This window comes from Oncorhynchus gorbuscha, linkage group LG15 (assembly GCF_021184085.1).
Source record: "Oncorhynchus gorbuscha isolate QuinsamMale2020 ecotype Even-year linkage group LG15, OgorEven_v1.0, whole genome shotgun sequence".
Lineage (NCBI taxonomy): Eukaryota > Metazoa > Chordata > Actinopteri > Salmoniformes > Salmonidae > Oncorhynchus > Oncorhynchus gorbuscha.
Window position 1 is genome coordinate 35721267 of NC_060187.1, and position 16510 is coordinate 35737776.

The 16510-nt window shown below is 46.2% G+C and overlaps 1 protein-coding gene across 1 annotated transcript in view; it reads right to left on the bottom strand.

The window, feature by feature from the left end:
• Positions 1 to 380: 380 nt before the first annotated feature.
• notch2 (notch receptor 2) overlaps positions 381 to 16510 on the bottom strand; it is a 61320-nt gene continuing 45190 nt past the window's right edge. Inside the window, 22 exon segments of the mRNA XM_046300953.1 lie at positions 381 to 2675; positions 2677 to 2754; positions 2756 to 3940; positions 4105 to 4202; positions 5586 to 5733; positions 5859 to 6178; positions 6286 to 6439; positions 6542 to 6623; positions 9298 to 9502; positions 9726 to 9868; positions 9984 to 10337; positions 10973 to 11232; positions 11234 to 11524; positions 11995 to 12107; positions 12213 to 12464; positions 13297 to 13429; positions 13600 to 13784; positions 14768 to 14921; positions 15156 to 15357; positions 15669 to 15897; positions 16085 to 16237; positions 16326 to 16445. Coding sequence (XP_046156909.1) covers positions 2550 to 2675; positions 2677 to 2754; positions 2756 to 3940; positions 4105 to 4202; positions 5586 to 5733; positions 5859 to 6178; positions 6286 to 6439; positions 6542 to 6623; positions 9298 to 9502; positions 9726 to 9868; positions 9984 to 10337; positions 10973 to 11232; positions 11234 to 11524; positions 11995 to 12107; positions 12213 to 12464; positions 13297 to 13429; positions 13600 to 13784; positions 14768 to 14921; positions 15156 to 15357; positions 15669 to 15897; positions 16085 to 16237; positions 16326 to 16445 — 4985 coding nt within the window. The 3' untranslated portion in view covers positions 381 to 2549.

The following is a 16510-nucleotide window of genomic DNA, read 5'->3' on the forward strand; positions in this document are numbered from 1 at the left end:
TATGTAAGATTTCTGTCCAGGCATCATTCAAGTATGTTCATACTGGCAAGTAAGGTCACATGAAATGTGGTTTGAGGCAACGATGGTTTACATCCTGCGTGTTCCTCCTGGCTCCATTGGTAAAGTTATGGCTTCACTGCCCCCAGAGATCACATACAGTACAGTGAGTGCATACATTTAAACTGTGTAAGTCACTTTGGATAAAATTGTCTGCCAAGCAGCATAATATCAATGCTTTGAATTGATTGCTTTATCACTGAATTTGTTCAGTGTAATACAGAGCACAATTTGTTGTAATTAAACCATTTTTATTTATTTTCATTTCTTAAAACAATTCATGTGAATAACCATGAAAGAATGACACATGCACAATAGGCAGATGGATCTGAAAAGTCTGACTTTATTTATGTATATAATATGCACTTGATCATTTGTTTAGTTTATTTCAATTAGATAGGTTTTGTTCTTTATAAACAGGCACCTTCTACATTATACAAACATGAGGGGAAACTACTTCATTCATATAACATGTATATGGTTAACAGAAAAATAAAGAACAATAAACATACAAAAATAGTTTATATACAGCATGTAAAAAATAGCCTTGAATAATGAGGCATTTAAGTGTAAATACCATGCTCCATGAGCTCTGCTGATTTGATCACGTGGATTGATGGTCCAATGAGCCAAAAGGCCTGGACTCAGAGATAGCACATTGGAAGTCATTTGTAGTGGAGGATATTAAGTGCCAGAGATGGGGAACGGGAAATGACTTTGGTTTGTGGTTTACTTATGGAGGCACTTTTCACAAAACAATATACCTTATAACAGACTTATAATGGTTGACTGCAAATCACCTTGTCAGGTGTGAGTGTGTGTATTTGGATCTTGCTCTGTCAAAATGCATGAATCTAGAATACATTGTGACAATCTACTTTGAATAGACAATACGTCCAAATGCAACATTTCCAATCAACACTTTAAACTGTGAACAATGTTGTGGATATACAATGATTTGCAATTAGTTTTTGGCTAACAAGTAAATTTGGTCTTGGAGACATTGATGTACCATTTAACGGTGCAAAATAGAAACAAACAATGATTGTCTGTAGTCACAGAGTGGTCACAAGGCTGTGCTCATATGAGAAACATTACGAAAACAAAAATATTCATTACAAAACAAAGATCTTAAACATATTCAGACTTGGCTTATGAATCACAAAACAATTAAAGAAGGTGCACCAATACACTGATTGTAATTGAGCAAAAAGGCGATTAAATGATTTTGGGGAAAAAGCAACTGCCATATCAAACAAAAAAAGTACAACTTCAGAACCAGTCAAACTGTTGAGAGAAGTGATAATATACAACAATATTCATGTAAAATAGAATAGTAAAAACAGCTGTAAAAGTAACAGGTCTCATAGTCAAACCTTGTTCTTTAACAGTGGGGACTTACTAAGGTGGTTGGCTTGGTGGTGTAAAGCATATTCATCGTATTGCACACACCATAGTGAAACCCCTATGGTGAAAGACCATCTATAGAGAGAGACATAGTGCAACATCCAATTATGTCCTTCTCTTTCATCTGGTATTTCACCAGTCACCATATATTCTTTTTGAATCCATAAACGTACCATAAATGTTAAACTCTTCAGTAACACAGATTCTCCTGACACAGAAACACCACAGCCACAACTTACTAACATCCCTCCCAGGGTGTGGGGGAGTACAGAGGCTACACTGTAACAGAAGCAAGAATGCAAAAGAATACAGTGACTTATATGACAACTATTTACACCACAGTTTAGCTTAGAACCAAACATTGGAGATGTATCTATATGTTTTTAGGTTGTGTGTATCTTGCTAACCACACGACGACAGCCCCTCAAAATAGCCTCACCACATCCTACTAAGAAACACTCCAGAATACACATCCTACGTTTTTTGCTTAAAGAACACAACTTAACATAAGTGAACGGACTCATCATATAAAAAGTAGAGTTAATTTTCAACGAAACATTAGTATGTCATTGGCAGGTCTACATAAAACAAAGTGAATGAAAACAATAAAATGTTAAATGAGCAAATATGTCCTTCAAAAATTTCAAAAATAAGGCTCAGCCAAAAGAAACGTCCCAAAAGGGATGACACAAAGAAGCCGATTAAGCCAAATGAAGAATATCTAATGTTGATTCTGTCTTGGTGCCTTCTTGAACAGTCCATTTTCCTTACATGACATGATCACTGTTTGGCTCTGGTTCCTTGTTTGATTTCTGATGATCAGTCACTTTCAAACTGTCCAAGGTACTCAAACAGTTTTTGGTTTTAGTTAGCAATGCTCAAACCAGACTATACACTCTATCTTTAAGTGCAAAACGTAAGAAAAGCATGTAACAATGAAGTGTAAAAGTGATTACTGTAACCAGAGAGACGATAAGACAAAAACAAATTATGAAAGAAGTGACGGATAAGAGTTTAAGTTTTGTAGTTTAACTACAAAGATCAACAAAAATGTTAAGAGTTGAGCGCTTTAAGAGAGTCCTCATCTATACAAACACTTGCATGTTGCCATGCTGAGGCTGCTGGGGGTTCTGTTGCGTCTGCTGGGACTGTGGCTGCTCCGGAATATGTGTGTGGCGGGGAGGCGGCAGTGCATGGGGGATCCCCAGGGGGGGTGGGGCTGGTGGTGACGTCAGACCAGTCTGAGTTGGAGTGGGGGGAGGAAGAGGACCAGGGGTCAGGGGACTCGGGGGGAGGGGGTGAGGTACGGGTGCTCACTGGGCGGGTGAGCCGGGTGCCCTGGGGTGGTGCCCTCCGAGCCAGCGGTGGCGTAGCTGTGCTGAGAGGGAGGGGTGGGGTACTTATCCACGGGGCTCTGGATAGCCTGATATGGAGGGAGCTGCTGGCGGGACTGGCCGTCATGCACCATGCCGTGGCTGTGGGCCAGGCCGTGAGAATGGGGAAGGCTGTGGGACAGGCTGTGCTGGAGGCCCACGCCGGGCATCTGGTACATCATGCCCTGGGTGCAGTGCAGGTGAGTAGGGCCCTGCTGAGAGCGGGGCTGGCCTTGGTTTTGCCCCTGTGACTGCACCTGCCCAGGCTGGGGCTGCTTCAGCAGGGACTGCCCGCCCCCCGGTGCCATCATCTGGAAGGTAACGATGGGAGGCAGCTGCTCTCGGCTCATGGTGACATTCATGGGGGTGAGCAGGCCTTGGCCGTGGTGCTGGGAAATACCAGAATGGCCGTTACCCATCTGCTGGGGAAGGAGGCTGAACATGTGGCCGCCGTATCCATGCTTCAAACCCAGCCAGCTCTGCTGTTGGCCCAGCATGTGGCTGACGGGAGGCAGCAGGGGCCTAGAGGAGGGGCTGCTCAGGAGAGGAGGAGAGTTGGCCGTGTTGGATGCCACGGCAGCATCTCCTGTGTACGAGTGTGGAGACTCCAGGGAGTCCACAGGAGACATGGTGACTGAGCTCTCTGACAGCCCTCCTGCAGCTTTAGTGCCATTGCCACTGGCTCCTCCAACAGCTCCCACTGCAGGCCCTTCTCCTCCTGTTGGCTTCTTCCTCCGCTTAGCCTTCATGTCTTTCAGCTCTTTGGCTGTACCTCCGCCAGGACCTCCAACCTTCACCCCGCCCCGCCTGCTCTTCTTGCCGTGGGGCCCGGGCCGCATGCCCATGTAGCCCGCTCCGTTGCCCCCACAGACCAGGGAGTGTCCCACTCCCCCGCCCATGTGGTTGGGGCCGTTGTGAGGGCTGTGGACCAGGTTGTACTGATCGAGCAGACGAACAATGTCATGGTGCATGCGCTCCTGCGCGGTATCACGGGGCAGCCGGTCCAGGTGGTCTGTGATGTCCCTATTAGAGTAGTGGTCCAGCAGAACCTGGGCCGCCTCAAAACTACCCTCCCTGGCTGCCAGGAACAATGGGGTCTCCTCCTGGAGGAACATAACAGGCAAAACAACCCATGAAGACATGTAAATGTACAGAGCTAATAAAAAATGATACTAAAGTGATAGAATACGGGACAAAGCTTGACATAAAAGCTACGTTTGAGCTAGGAAAACTTGTGTAAAACAAGACGGGGATGTGAAATACAAACCTTGTTGTCCTGCATGTCTCTGTTGGCTCCATTCTTCAGCAGCACTAGGGTGGCCTCCACATTGTTCACAGCAGCTGCCCAGTGCAGAGCAGACTTACCTGAGTGAGAAGAGAGAGAGAGAGAGAGAGAGAGAGAGAGAGAGAGAGAGAGAGAGAGAGAGAGAGAGAGAGAGAGAGAGAGAGTGAGAAGAATACTGGTCATTGAGACAAATATGCAAATTGCTCTGGTATGGTTCTCGAGCAATAGCATGAAGGAAATGCAAATGACAAAACCGCAACGTAAACTAAAGACCCAGCTCTAATCGTACTATAATGGTAATTGGACTCCATTCCTATTTGTTTCCCTATTTCTTGCTCTGTATGGCACCACTCAGTGAGAAAATGGCTGAAACAATATTTCCTATGTACAGTATTACTGAACAGTTAGTCTCAGTTTAGGACAAGTCTCTCATCCCAATGTGATTAACTGTATAAAATAATGTAAAAACATACAGGGGTCTTTCCAACCTTTTCTAGCATGAGAGCAACATTTTTTTTAAACTTTCAATTTGGCACATTCTTCTCTCCTCCCTTACAACTCTTTCCCCAGGTCCTTAGTATACAATAGAAAGTAGTGCACTGTTTTCTGCCAATATACCTGGTAAAATAATGGTTCATAAACAACTCTAAGGGGGCCCTATAAAATCTGTTATTCCCCCCCCCCAAATGCAGTTTCATATTCAATTATGTTCTCAGTTTTATTTTTCCTGGTTTGAGATTTAGTTAGTTTTTCACTCAAAAGTACTATTGTTCATAGAGAAACAATGAAATTGGATGTTCTGAGTCCATGTCAATGCTTAAATCACACCGGAAGACACATTTTTGGGGTCTGGAAGAAAACTAACACATTTACATTTTTTTGTTTATTTCCCCTTTAATTGCACATCTAATGAGTGAGGAATGTTCCATCTAATGTGCCGGTCTAGCGATGGTTCTGTACTGCTAACGCTAATTTCATGGCAAAGTTAGCAAATAACAATAGATACAAAATATATACTTAAGCCTGGTAAGCCTACTTTGCAGCTAACTTTTAATTGAGGAGGATTTGGGGAAAGTATTTTTCGGTCAACCTACAAGACAGTTGTCACATCAACTGGCTACACATGGAGTGGTAGACAAAAGCACATAACACACAGACAGACTGGGGCAATATTGCTGGAAATTAATTGGCAGATAGTGTTAGATTTGGCTATTTAAGCCAATAGTGGCTAACCAGGGGTGGGATAATATCAATGTTGCATAGATTAGATAGTAGCTGGGACCTTGGGGTGTCTGATACTTGTTCATGATACTTTGCGGTGGAGCACGTGAAAAATTCCATGTACTTTCAGATTTTTTCCCCGAGCTACTCATAGGTGGGCTGCGAGCTACTGGTAGCTCACAATCAACCTGTTGGAGACCCTTGATATACAATTTACATGTAAAAACAATGCCAGGGCTCACCGTGGTCGTCGACAGCATTGATGTCCGCGTGGCAGTGGACCAGTTCCTCCACCATGCCCTCCACAGCCAGCCTGGCAGCCAGGATCAGAGGTGTGGTGCCATCGTTCATCCTGGCATCCAACTCGGTGGCCCGGTTACGGATCAGGATCTGAGAAGGGAACAGAGTGTTAACTCAATAAGCTCAATATGATTTTTAAACCTTTGCCCATGTGAGCACAGTACCAGCACTAGTTAATCAACTGCTCTAGTAAGAGTGTCTTTCAAGCCTCTTACCTGGAACACTCCCTGGGCATCGGCTGCCACAGCAGCGTGGAGAGGTGTGCGACCCATGTTGTCGTGAGCATTGGCATCTGCCCCGGCATCCAGCAGCCTTTTGGCGGCATCGGCCCGGGCATAGCGAGCAGCCAGGTGGAGTGCCGTCTCCCCGGTGCGATCTGTCTGGGCTATGAGTGTTGCACCCTGGGTGATGAGGTCTGAGATGACGTTGGGTCCCGGCTCATCTCCCCCACTCTCCTCTTCCTCCTCTGCCTGCAGGCCGCAATCAGACGCCCCCCCGTTTCGTAGAGAAGCCAGCATCAGGGGGGTAAAGCCATCTGGAAGATAATTTTTCAATTTGGTTCAGAGTAAAGAATTATACAGTTACACCAAGGGCAATCCTTATACTTGATTGACAACAATCCTAATCAACCTTAAACTCTACCTGGTCCTTTGACATTGACATCAAGGCAGTCTGCTTCCAGATCAGCCTGTGGTGGAGTGAGAGAGATGTCAGCAGCCTTGTGGTGCTGTAAAGTCCACTCCCGTCGGTCCACTCCTCCATCCACACCCAGTGGCAGCAGGGGCTTGTCCTCAGTCTGGGGGAGAGGAGATGTTTAGATACTAGCTAAATACATCAGGCTGGTATGCAACTTGTGAGCCTTCTGACCCAAAATGTCTCTCTCCTTTCTCATTCTCACCCTTGGTTTCTTGGGCGGAGCCTCCTCTTCCATCCATCTCTGGCCTCCGTCCATCATCCCTCCATCCTGGGTCTTGAAGTTCCTGCAGGGAGGAGAGGAAGAAGAAGACAGGGTATGGATCAGGAGAATGAGGCTCTACATTATGGTACATTGGTCAAACATTTTTCTCAGTTCAGTACCAGTTTGAACATACTAGAGTATAGTACTGTACACGTATAGAGGTACACTATTTGTCTTCATTCACAGTATAGTGTCGAAATGTAATATAAACAAAAGAAGCACATGTGAAGTTGCTGGTCCCATGTTTCTTGAGCTGAAATAAAAGTTATGGACATCGAACATGATTTCATTTTATTGATGGCAATTTGAATGCACAGAGAAACCGTGACGAGATCCTGAGGAGCATTGTTGTGCCATTCATCCACCGCCATCACCTCATGTTTCAGCATGATAATGCACAGATCTATGTCACAAGGATCTGTACACAATTCCTGTAAACTGAAAATGTCACAGTTCTTCCATGGCCTGTATACTCACCAGAGATGTCACCCAATGTGCACGTTTGGGATGCTCTGGATTGACGTGTACGACAGCGTTTCAGTTCCCGCAACTTAGCACAGCCATTGAAAAGGAGTAGGTCAACATTCAATGGGCCACAATCATCAGCCTGATCAACTCTATGTGAAGGAGATGTGTCGCACTGCATGAGGCAAATGGGGGTCACACCAGATACTTACTGGTTTTCTGATCCACACCCCCACTTTTTTTTAAAGGGTATCTGTGACCAACAGATGCATATTTTAATTTTTTCATTATTTAACTAGGCAAGTCAGTTAAGAAGAAATTCTTATGTTCAGGGGCAGAACGACAGCTCGGGATTTGAACTTACAACCTTTCAGCTGCTAGTCCAACGCTCTAACCACTAGGCTACCCTGCCGCTGAATATCTGTATTCAGAGTAATATGAAATCAATAGATTAGGGCCTAATGAATTTATTTCAATTGATTTCCTTATATGAACTGTAACTCAGTAAAATCTTTGAAATTGTTGTATGTTGCATTCATATTTCGTTCAGTATATACAGTGCATTCGGAAAGTATTCAGACCCCTTGACTTTTCCCACATTTTGTTACATTACAGCCTTATTCTAAAATGGATTAAAAAAAACATTATACTCATCAATCTACACACAATACCCCATAATGACAAAGCGAAAACTTTTTTTGTTTTGTTGCAAAACCAAAACAGGAATACCTTATTTACTTTTCCATTGATCATCTTTGAGATGTTTCTACAACTTTATTGGAGTCCACCTGTGGTACATTCAATTGATTAGACATGATTGGAAAGGGACACACCTGTCTCTATAAGGTCCCACAGTTGACAGTGCATGTCAGAGCAAAAACCATGAAGTCAAGCCATGAGGTTCGAAGGTATTGTCCGTAGATCTCCGAGACAGGATTGTGTCGAGGGACAGATCTGGGGAAGGGTACCAAAATGTGTCTGCAGCATTGAAGGTCCCCAAGAACACAGTGGCCTCCATCATTCTTAAATGGAAGAAGTTTGGAACTACCAAGAACCTTCCTAGAGCTGGCCGCCCAGTAAAACTGTGCAATTGGGAGAGAAGGGCCTTGGTCAGGGAGGTGACCAAGAACCCGATGGTCACTCTGACAGAGCTCCAGGGTTCCTCTGTGGAGATGGGAGAACCTTCCAGAAGGACAACCATCTCTGCAGCACACCACAAATCAGGCCTTTATGGTAGAGTGGCCAGACAGAAGCCACTCCTCAGTAAAAGGCACATGACAGCCCACTTGGAGTTTGCCAAAAGGCACCTAAAGGACTCTCAGACCAAGAGGAACAAGATTCTCTGGTCTGATGAAACCAAGATTGAACTATTTGAACTTAAAGCGTCACGTCTGGTTGAAACCTGGCATCATGCTATGGGGATGTTTTTCAGCGGCAGGGACTGGGAGACTAGTCAGGATCAAGGGAAGGACGAACAGCATAAAGTACAGAGAGATCCTTGATGAAAACCTGCTCCAGAGCGCTCAGGACCTCAGACTGGGGCACCATCCAACAGGCCTTTTGGTAGGCCGTGAATGAAAATAAGAATTTGTTCTTAACTGACTTGCCTAGTTAAATAAAGGTTCAATAAACATGTTTACAACCCGAAGCACACAAACAAAACAGCGCAGGAGTGGCTTCAGGACAAGTCTCTGAATGTCCTTGAGTGGTCCAACCAGAGCCCGGACTTGAACCCGATCGAACATCTCTGGAGAAACCTGAAAATAGCTGTGCAGAGACGCTCCCCATCCAACCTGACAGAGCTTGAGAGGATCTGCAGAGAAGAATGGGAGAAATTCCCCAAATACAAGTATGCGAAGCTTGTAACGTCATACCCAAGAAGACTTGAGGCTGTAATCGCTGTCAAAGGTGCTTCAATGAAGTGAAGGGTCTGAATACTTATGTAAATGTGATTTCATTTTTCTTTTCTTTTTATATATACAAATATGCAAAAACAAATTTTGCTATGTCATTATGGGGTATTGTGTGTAGATTGATGAGGGAAAAAAACAAATTTAATACATTTTAAAATAAGGATGTAAAGTAACAGAATGGGGAAAGAGTCAAGGGGTCTGAATACTTTTCGAAAGCACTGTATATATGGACCATATGCAGGCCCTGGTCAAAAGTAGTGCACTGTACAGGGAATAGGGTGCCATTTCGGACGCAACCTTTGTCTTTTCTACACTCACTTCATGCCGAAGTCGTCCTGGCCCAGGGGCTCTCTCCTCTTGTCGTCTTTCTTGGCCAGGAAGCCATCGGGGAGCCAGAGGATGCCGTGTTTGCGTTTCCTCTTGGCGGCCAGCACACCCAGCACCAGGATAAGCAGGATGATGACAGCAGCTCCCACAGCCAGGTACAGCATGAAGGGGGGCTTCTGGGGGTCCATATGGTCACCTGGAAGAGGAGGAGACATGGAACTCTTAACTAGGTGACGCTATCTGAAATGGGCTCTGCATTCAGAGCATGAGTAATGGAGCAAAGTGTCCATTTTTACCAAAGCACATGATAAGTGAGTTTAATCAGGTCTATGATCAAAGATAATGAAGTGTGTGCTGATGTAACATTACCATTAGGGTGGTTTAGAGGTGTCACAATGGGAAAAAGGAGAGGGACTTACTGTCGACAGAGACCACAGGGTAGGGCAGCGCAGACTTCAGGTACTCTGCAGCGATGAAGGATGCAGCCAGCTCTGTGCTGGAGAAACAGTCCATGGAGCTCTCAGCACACTCTCGGTTATCGATCTCCAGGTAAACCTTAGATCTGCAACAAACAAAACTTCGGTTAGGCTTACTTCACAACATGGAGGACTATACAGACTTAATCTTATCTAGCAGTGAAAGAGAGAGAGACAGTCAGGATAAAGACATTTCCTTACCCGATAACCTCCTTGTCCAGCTCCCGTTTGCCTCTACGTTTCATTGTAGCAGACTGTCCTTCAATGGCGTTGTCGTGCTCCAGGCCATAGTAAGGATACACCATGAGTTTCTGCTGGGCGTCCATCTTAACACGGAGGTTGGTGTGCAGCAGGGTTCCCAGGGAGCGCAGGAAGCCTCTCACGTCTCCCAGCAGCTCCTCAGGCTGCAGTAACACTACGATCACCAGAGTGCCATCAACCACCTTAGCAGGGGTGTCCTCAGAGCAGTCCAGGCCATCCCAGCCACATGCCTCTGTGTTACAGCTCTTGTCACAGATCTTGTTGGCATAGTGATCCGCACAGTAGTCATCATACCTGTAGATAGGAAAGGGGAGAGGGAGGGGTTATGGAATTTGGAAGACTCTAGGAGTTCCTATGGGTTAAAAGGCATTTGAATCTGAATGTATTGTATACATTTTCTCGTAATAATCTTAATAAGACATGTACACTCATTGGCCAGTTTATTAGGTTCACAATAATGGCTCGCTCCTACAGACTGAGTCACTTGGCTGTGGCTTGTTATATAAAGCAGACATGCATCAAGGTATTCAGTTACTCTTCGATTGAACGTTAGAATGGGCAAAACGGGTGATCAACAACACTGGACAATTGAGGAGTGGAAAAACACTGCCTGGTCCGGTGAATCCCGGTTCTTGTTGCGTCATGCTGATGGCTGATGAGTCAGGATTTGGCGTAAGCACAATGAGTCCATGGCCCCATCCCACCTGGTGTCAACAGTACAGGCTGGTGGTGGTGGTGGTGTAATGGTTTGGGGAATGTTGTCCTGACACACGTTAAGGTCCCTTGATACCAATTGAGCAACATTTTCATGCCCTGAAGAATTCAAGCTGTTCTAGCGGCAAAGGGGGGGTTTGACCCAGTACTAGATGGGTGTACCTAATAAACACGTGTATTGATGTGTTTATGTTGTTAACAACTTTTGTACATACTTGCAGTAGGACTTGGTGCTCTCTTGACACTCAAAGCTGTCGAAGAGGCAGCCAGAGTTGTCACACTCGTGGTCACAGCGGCCGTTGCGGAACAGCTCCCAGCAGGGCACGGAGGCGGTGCAGTTGACCCATGGCCGGCGCCAATGTAGAGAACAGTCCCCTCCGTCCCACTGGCACTCATGGTTGTTGCACTGCGGGTCACACATCTTATCCCCGGACCGCTGCTCACACTCTACATAAGGGCAGGAGGGGGTGCGGGGGGCGGGGGGACTGGTCGAAGATGACATTCTCACAGTGCCTGCCTGAGAAGTGGGCTGGGCAGCGACAGCTGTACTGGTATGGGTTGTGTGGGTCCTTCATACAGGTGCCTCCATTCAAACAGGGTCGGTTCTGACAGCTGTGCACGGTCTCGCAGCGCGACCCACTGAAGCCTGGCTGGCAACGGCAGTGCAGATGACCACCCTGAGAATCCTGGCAGTGCCCGCCGTTCTGACAACGCAGCTGGGCACAGTTGTAGCCCTCTACCTCTCCACAGTTGAAGCCAGTGAAACTCTGAGTAAAGAGATGAGACAGAGAAGGCGTCAGACATGTGAAGTGACTGGCTGGACAGACACCTGTGGACTGGGTTTTACATTCATAACATACATTCCTGCAGTTGACTAGTCAGAAAACCTGTGAGAATGTTTGGTCTCTTCCTAGAACACTGCTGTTTCTCAGTCATACCTGAACTATGTTGTCTCGCCCTCTGAAGCAAAGGTAAGAATAAGGAGGAGGAGAATGGTTAGTAGTTTGGAAAACAAGCCAGTAGTGAAAGAATAGACACTCAGCCACTCAATCCATAGCTACATTTGAGGTAAATACAATGTTATACAGCACAATGCAATATCAATGGGGCTGCCAATCCATTCAAAAGAAAGAGATAAAGATCAGCAAGCTGGTACATGGAGTACTTAGAAACACAGCAGTCTGGCAATTAGAAAAGCAACATTATAAAAGAGTAGAGTAACATTATAATGACTTACTGGTTGACAGGTGCATGAGTATCCATGCACTGAGCTCATGTTCATGGAACAGGTGCCACTGTTATGGCACGGCTTAGACTGGCACAGATCCACCATGGACTCACAGAGGCGTCCTAAAAAAGAGACCGATGTCATGTTACACAGCATGAGTATGGGGTAAGCTAGATAACAGTTGTTGATGTGTCTTATAACATATACAGAGGGGTGTAGTTCTCTACCGGTGTAGCCCAGGCGACAGCGGCACTGGTAGTCGTTGGCCAGCTGCACACAGTCCAGGCTACCAAGAGAGTGACAGGGTCCAGAGAGACACTCGTTGACGTCCCCCTCACAGTGTTCCCCAGCGAAGCCAGGGGGGCAGGAGCAGGTGTAGCGGCCCACCCCATCCATACACTGGCCCCCGTTCAGACAGCGAGGCCCCCAGGAGCCAGGCTTGGGAGCACAGTCGTCCATGTTCACCTCACACTGAACACCTACAGAGGGGGAGAGGAGAGAGAGGAAAGAGAGAGGGGAAAGAGAGAGGGGAAAGAGAGTGGGGAAAGAGAGAGGGGAAAGAGAGAGGAAAGAGAGAGGAAAGAGAGAGGGGAAAGAGAGTGGGGAAAGAGAGTGGGGAAAGAGAGTGGGGAAAGAGAGAGGGGAAAGAGAGAGGAAAGAGAGAGGGGAAAGAGAGTGGGGAAAGAGAGTGGGGAAAGAAAAAGAGAGTGGGGAAAGAGAGAAAGAGAGTGGGGAAAGAGAGAGGGGAAAGAGAGTGGGGAAAGAGAGTGGGGAAAGAGAGAGGGAAAGAGAGGGAAAGAAAGAGAGGGAAAAGAGAGAGGAAAGAGAGAGGGGAAAGAGAGGGGAAAGAGAGTGGGGAAAGAGAGTGGGGAAAGAGAGTGGGGGAAAGAGAGAAAGGAAAGAGAGAGGAAGAGAGAGGAAAGAGAGAAAGAGGGGGAAAGAGAGAGGGGAAAGAGAGGGGAAAGAGAGAGAGAGTGAAAAGAGAGAAAGGAAAGAGAAGAAAGAGAGAGGGGAAAGAGAGAGGAAAGAGAGAAGGAAGAGAGAGGGGAAAGAGAGAGGAAAGAGAGAGGAAAGAGAGAGGGGAAAGAGAGAAAGAGAAGAAAGAGAGAGGGGAAAGAGAGAGGAAAGAGAGAAGGAAGGGAAAGAGAGAGGAAAGAGAGAAGAAAGGGAGAGGAAATGGAGAGGAAAGAGAGGAAAGACCATCAGTTGAGGTCAGAGTTGTAGTTGTACATTATGTAAAGACCAATGTGCCAGAAAACAAGAGAGCGAGAGATAGATAAAACAATAAATAATCTTCTGGTATCTGCTTACCATGTGTACCAGGTGGGCAGGCGCAGGAGAAGCGGTTGATGAGGTTGATGCAGGTTCCTCCATGACGACAAGGGTTAGAGTGACACTCATCTACGTCATACTCACAGTTCACCCCCTGGTAGCCAGCCTTGCACTGGAACAGAGACACATTGTTAGATGTTCTCACACACACACACACACACACACACACACACACACACACACACACACACACACACACACACACACACACACACACACACACACACACACACACACACACACACACACACACACACACACACACACACACACAAGACTTACCATACACTCATATGTGCCCTGGTAGTCCATGCAAGTGGCTCCGTTGCGGCAGGGGTTCGACTGGCACTCGTCCACAGTCTTGTCACAGTAGCTGCCTGTGTAGCCAGGCTGGCACTGACACTGGTGGGCATTACCGACGTTCACACAGCGACCCATGTGCTTACACACCATCTCCACTGGAATACCTGACAGACACACACACAACATATTAGCCATAATCAGCATAGTTTACTAAAGCAATATGGCCCGAGGAGGTGTGATATATGGCCAATATATCACAGCTAAGGACCGTTCATATGCACGATGCAATGTGGAGTGCCTGAAAAAAGCCCTTACCCGTGGTATTTTGGCGATATACCCCGAGGTTCCTTATTGCTATTATAAACTGGTTTCCAATGTAATTAGAGCAGTAAAAATACATGTTTTATCATACCCGTGGTATACGGTCTCGTATATACCACAGCTTCCAGCCAACCAGCATTCAGGGCTCGAACCACCCAGTTTATAACACGGGTATGACAAAATATTTAGTTTTACTGCTCTAATTATGTTGGTAACCAGTTTATAATAGGTTCCTCGGGGGTTTGAGATATATCGCCAATACACCCATAGCTGTGTCCAGGCACTCTGTGATGCGTCTTGCATAAGAACAGCCCATAGCCATGTATATTGGCCATATACCACACCTCGTTGGGCCTTATTTCTTAAATATACCCTAGCTGTCAGCCAATCAGTGCTCAGGGTTCGAACCACCCAGTTTATAAATACCTTTATATCGTCATGTTCTTTATATTCATCCATCTGTCTTTGTAAACATGTAATTTGATTAAAGGGATAGTTTGGTATTTTGACAATGAGGCCGTTTATCTACTTCGTCCGAGTCTGATGAACTCGTGGAGACCATTTTTATGTATCTGCATGCAGTTTGAAGGAAGTTGATAACAAGTCATCGCTAGTTAGCACTGGCTCGCAAAACTACCTTTAACTTCCTTCATAGTGGACGCAGATACATAACAATGGTTATTCTGGTTAATCTAGGGAAGTAGATAGTGGGCCCCATTGCCAAAATCCTGAACTTTCCCTTTGGTTGACTGTGGGCTACTTGACCGTTTACTGAGAGAGGTGACTGAATAAAACACAGTGGATTGTAGAGACATGGAATGCTCACCATTCCGAGCAGCATAGTCCTGACAGGACATGTTGGGGACATCACAGTACAGACCAGTCCAGCCCACAGGACAGTGACATGACCAGGTGGTCTGTGACTGGGAACAGGACCCTCCGTTCCTGCACAGTGGCTGGCTACACAAGTTCACAAAGTTCTGCAATGGGACAAATGGAGTAGGAAATGTTATTGTTGAGTTTCATATGAAGAATCCTTGATTCTCCTTCCTCATTCAGGACTCCTTAACCTATTTCACAGTTCATGCACTATGGGCCTTTAACCTCCCACTGGACGTCTAAGGTGAACCAGACAAAGAGAGATGTTATAATCAGATAACTTTAAGTCATTTTTCATTTTCAGTTCAACGCCATTTTACACATTCTCTCTCTACCTGGCAGTTCTGCCCGTTGTAGCCCACAGGGCAGGTGCAACGGTAGGATCCTAGGCCGTCTGTACAGGTCCCTCCGTTCTTACAGGGCTGAGAGTCACACTCATTCTGCTCATACTGACAGAAGGTCCCGTAGAAACCAGGACGACAACGACACGAGAAGGTGTTGATGTCGTCAACACAGGTCCCGTTATTCAGACAGGAACTGAGGGAAATAGAGGGAGAGAGAGAGAGAGAGAGAGAGAGAGAGAGAGAGAGAGAGAGAGAGAGAGAGAGAGAGAGAGAGAGAGAGAGAGAGAGAGAGAGAGAGAGAGAGAAACAAAGATATGTGGTCACGCATGATGGAAGTCGTTGCGTTTTGCAACGGAAATCAATTTTCAATACTTGTTACTAAATGCGTCCCAGTCCACATGTAGCCACATATCAAAAAAGAAAACTCATTGAAGAATAGTTTTGAGTGAATCAACTTCAAACACTTTAACACAGTGACTGTAGTTACAGTCCTTTGTAACCCACCTCTCAGTGCATTCTGGGATGTTGTGTTCACATAGGATTCCGTCGAAACCTGGCCGGCACTCGCAGACGAAGCTGTTGACGTAGTCCCGGCACACGGCTCCGTTCCGGCACGGCTGACTGGCACACTCATCCATCTCTGCCTCACAGCGCTCCCCATCAAACCCTGGCCGGCAGTCACAGGAGAACCCTCCCACTCCATCCACACAGGAACCGCCGTTCAGACACGGGTCTGAGAGAGAGCAAGAGAGAGACAAGAAGTTCAACAGACCCACAATAGAAGCTGTTTGTGAAGATTGATACATTAGCTCCAGAGGAGTACAGTACACAAGATGCTCATAGAGAATATACACAATATGTAGTGTGAGTATGTCTGGGCTATCCGTGGGAGTATGCACAAGAGCTGGGTGATAACTCACTGGGGGAGCAGTCATCGATGTTGGTTTGGCAGTTGAGACCGCTGTAGCCTGGCTGACACTTGCACACGTAGCTGCCCTGGCTGTTGATGCAACGGGCGCTGTTCTGACACGGGTTCTTCCTGCACTCATCCACATCCTCAGTGCAACGAGGGCCTATTCAAACATCCCATTTTAATGATCATCATGGTAGAAAATCTCCCCAACACACACTCACACCTTTACCCTCTGTGTGAATACCCACCTTGCCAGCCGCTGGGACATCTACAGGTGTAAAAGGTGTAGTCTGGGGTTGGCTGACACACACCTCCCCGCTCACATGGATGAGACGCACAGGGAACCAACTCCTCCTCGCAGTGTTTTCCTGTGGACACAATATTGTTCATATCCAAAATGCCCATGACACAATCAACGTCAGCTCCACCAGAG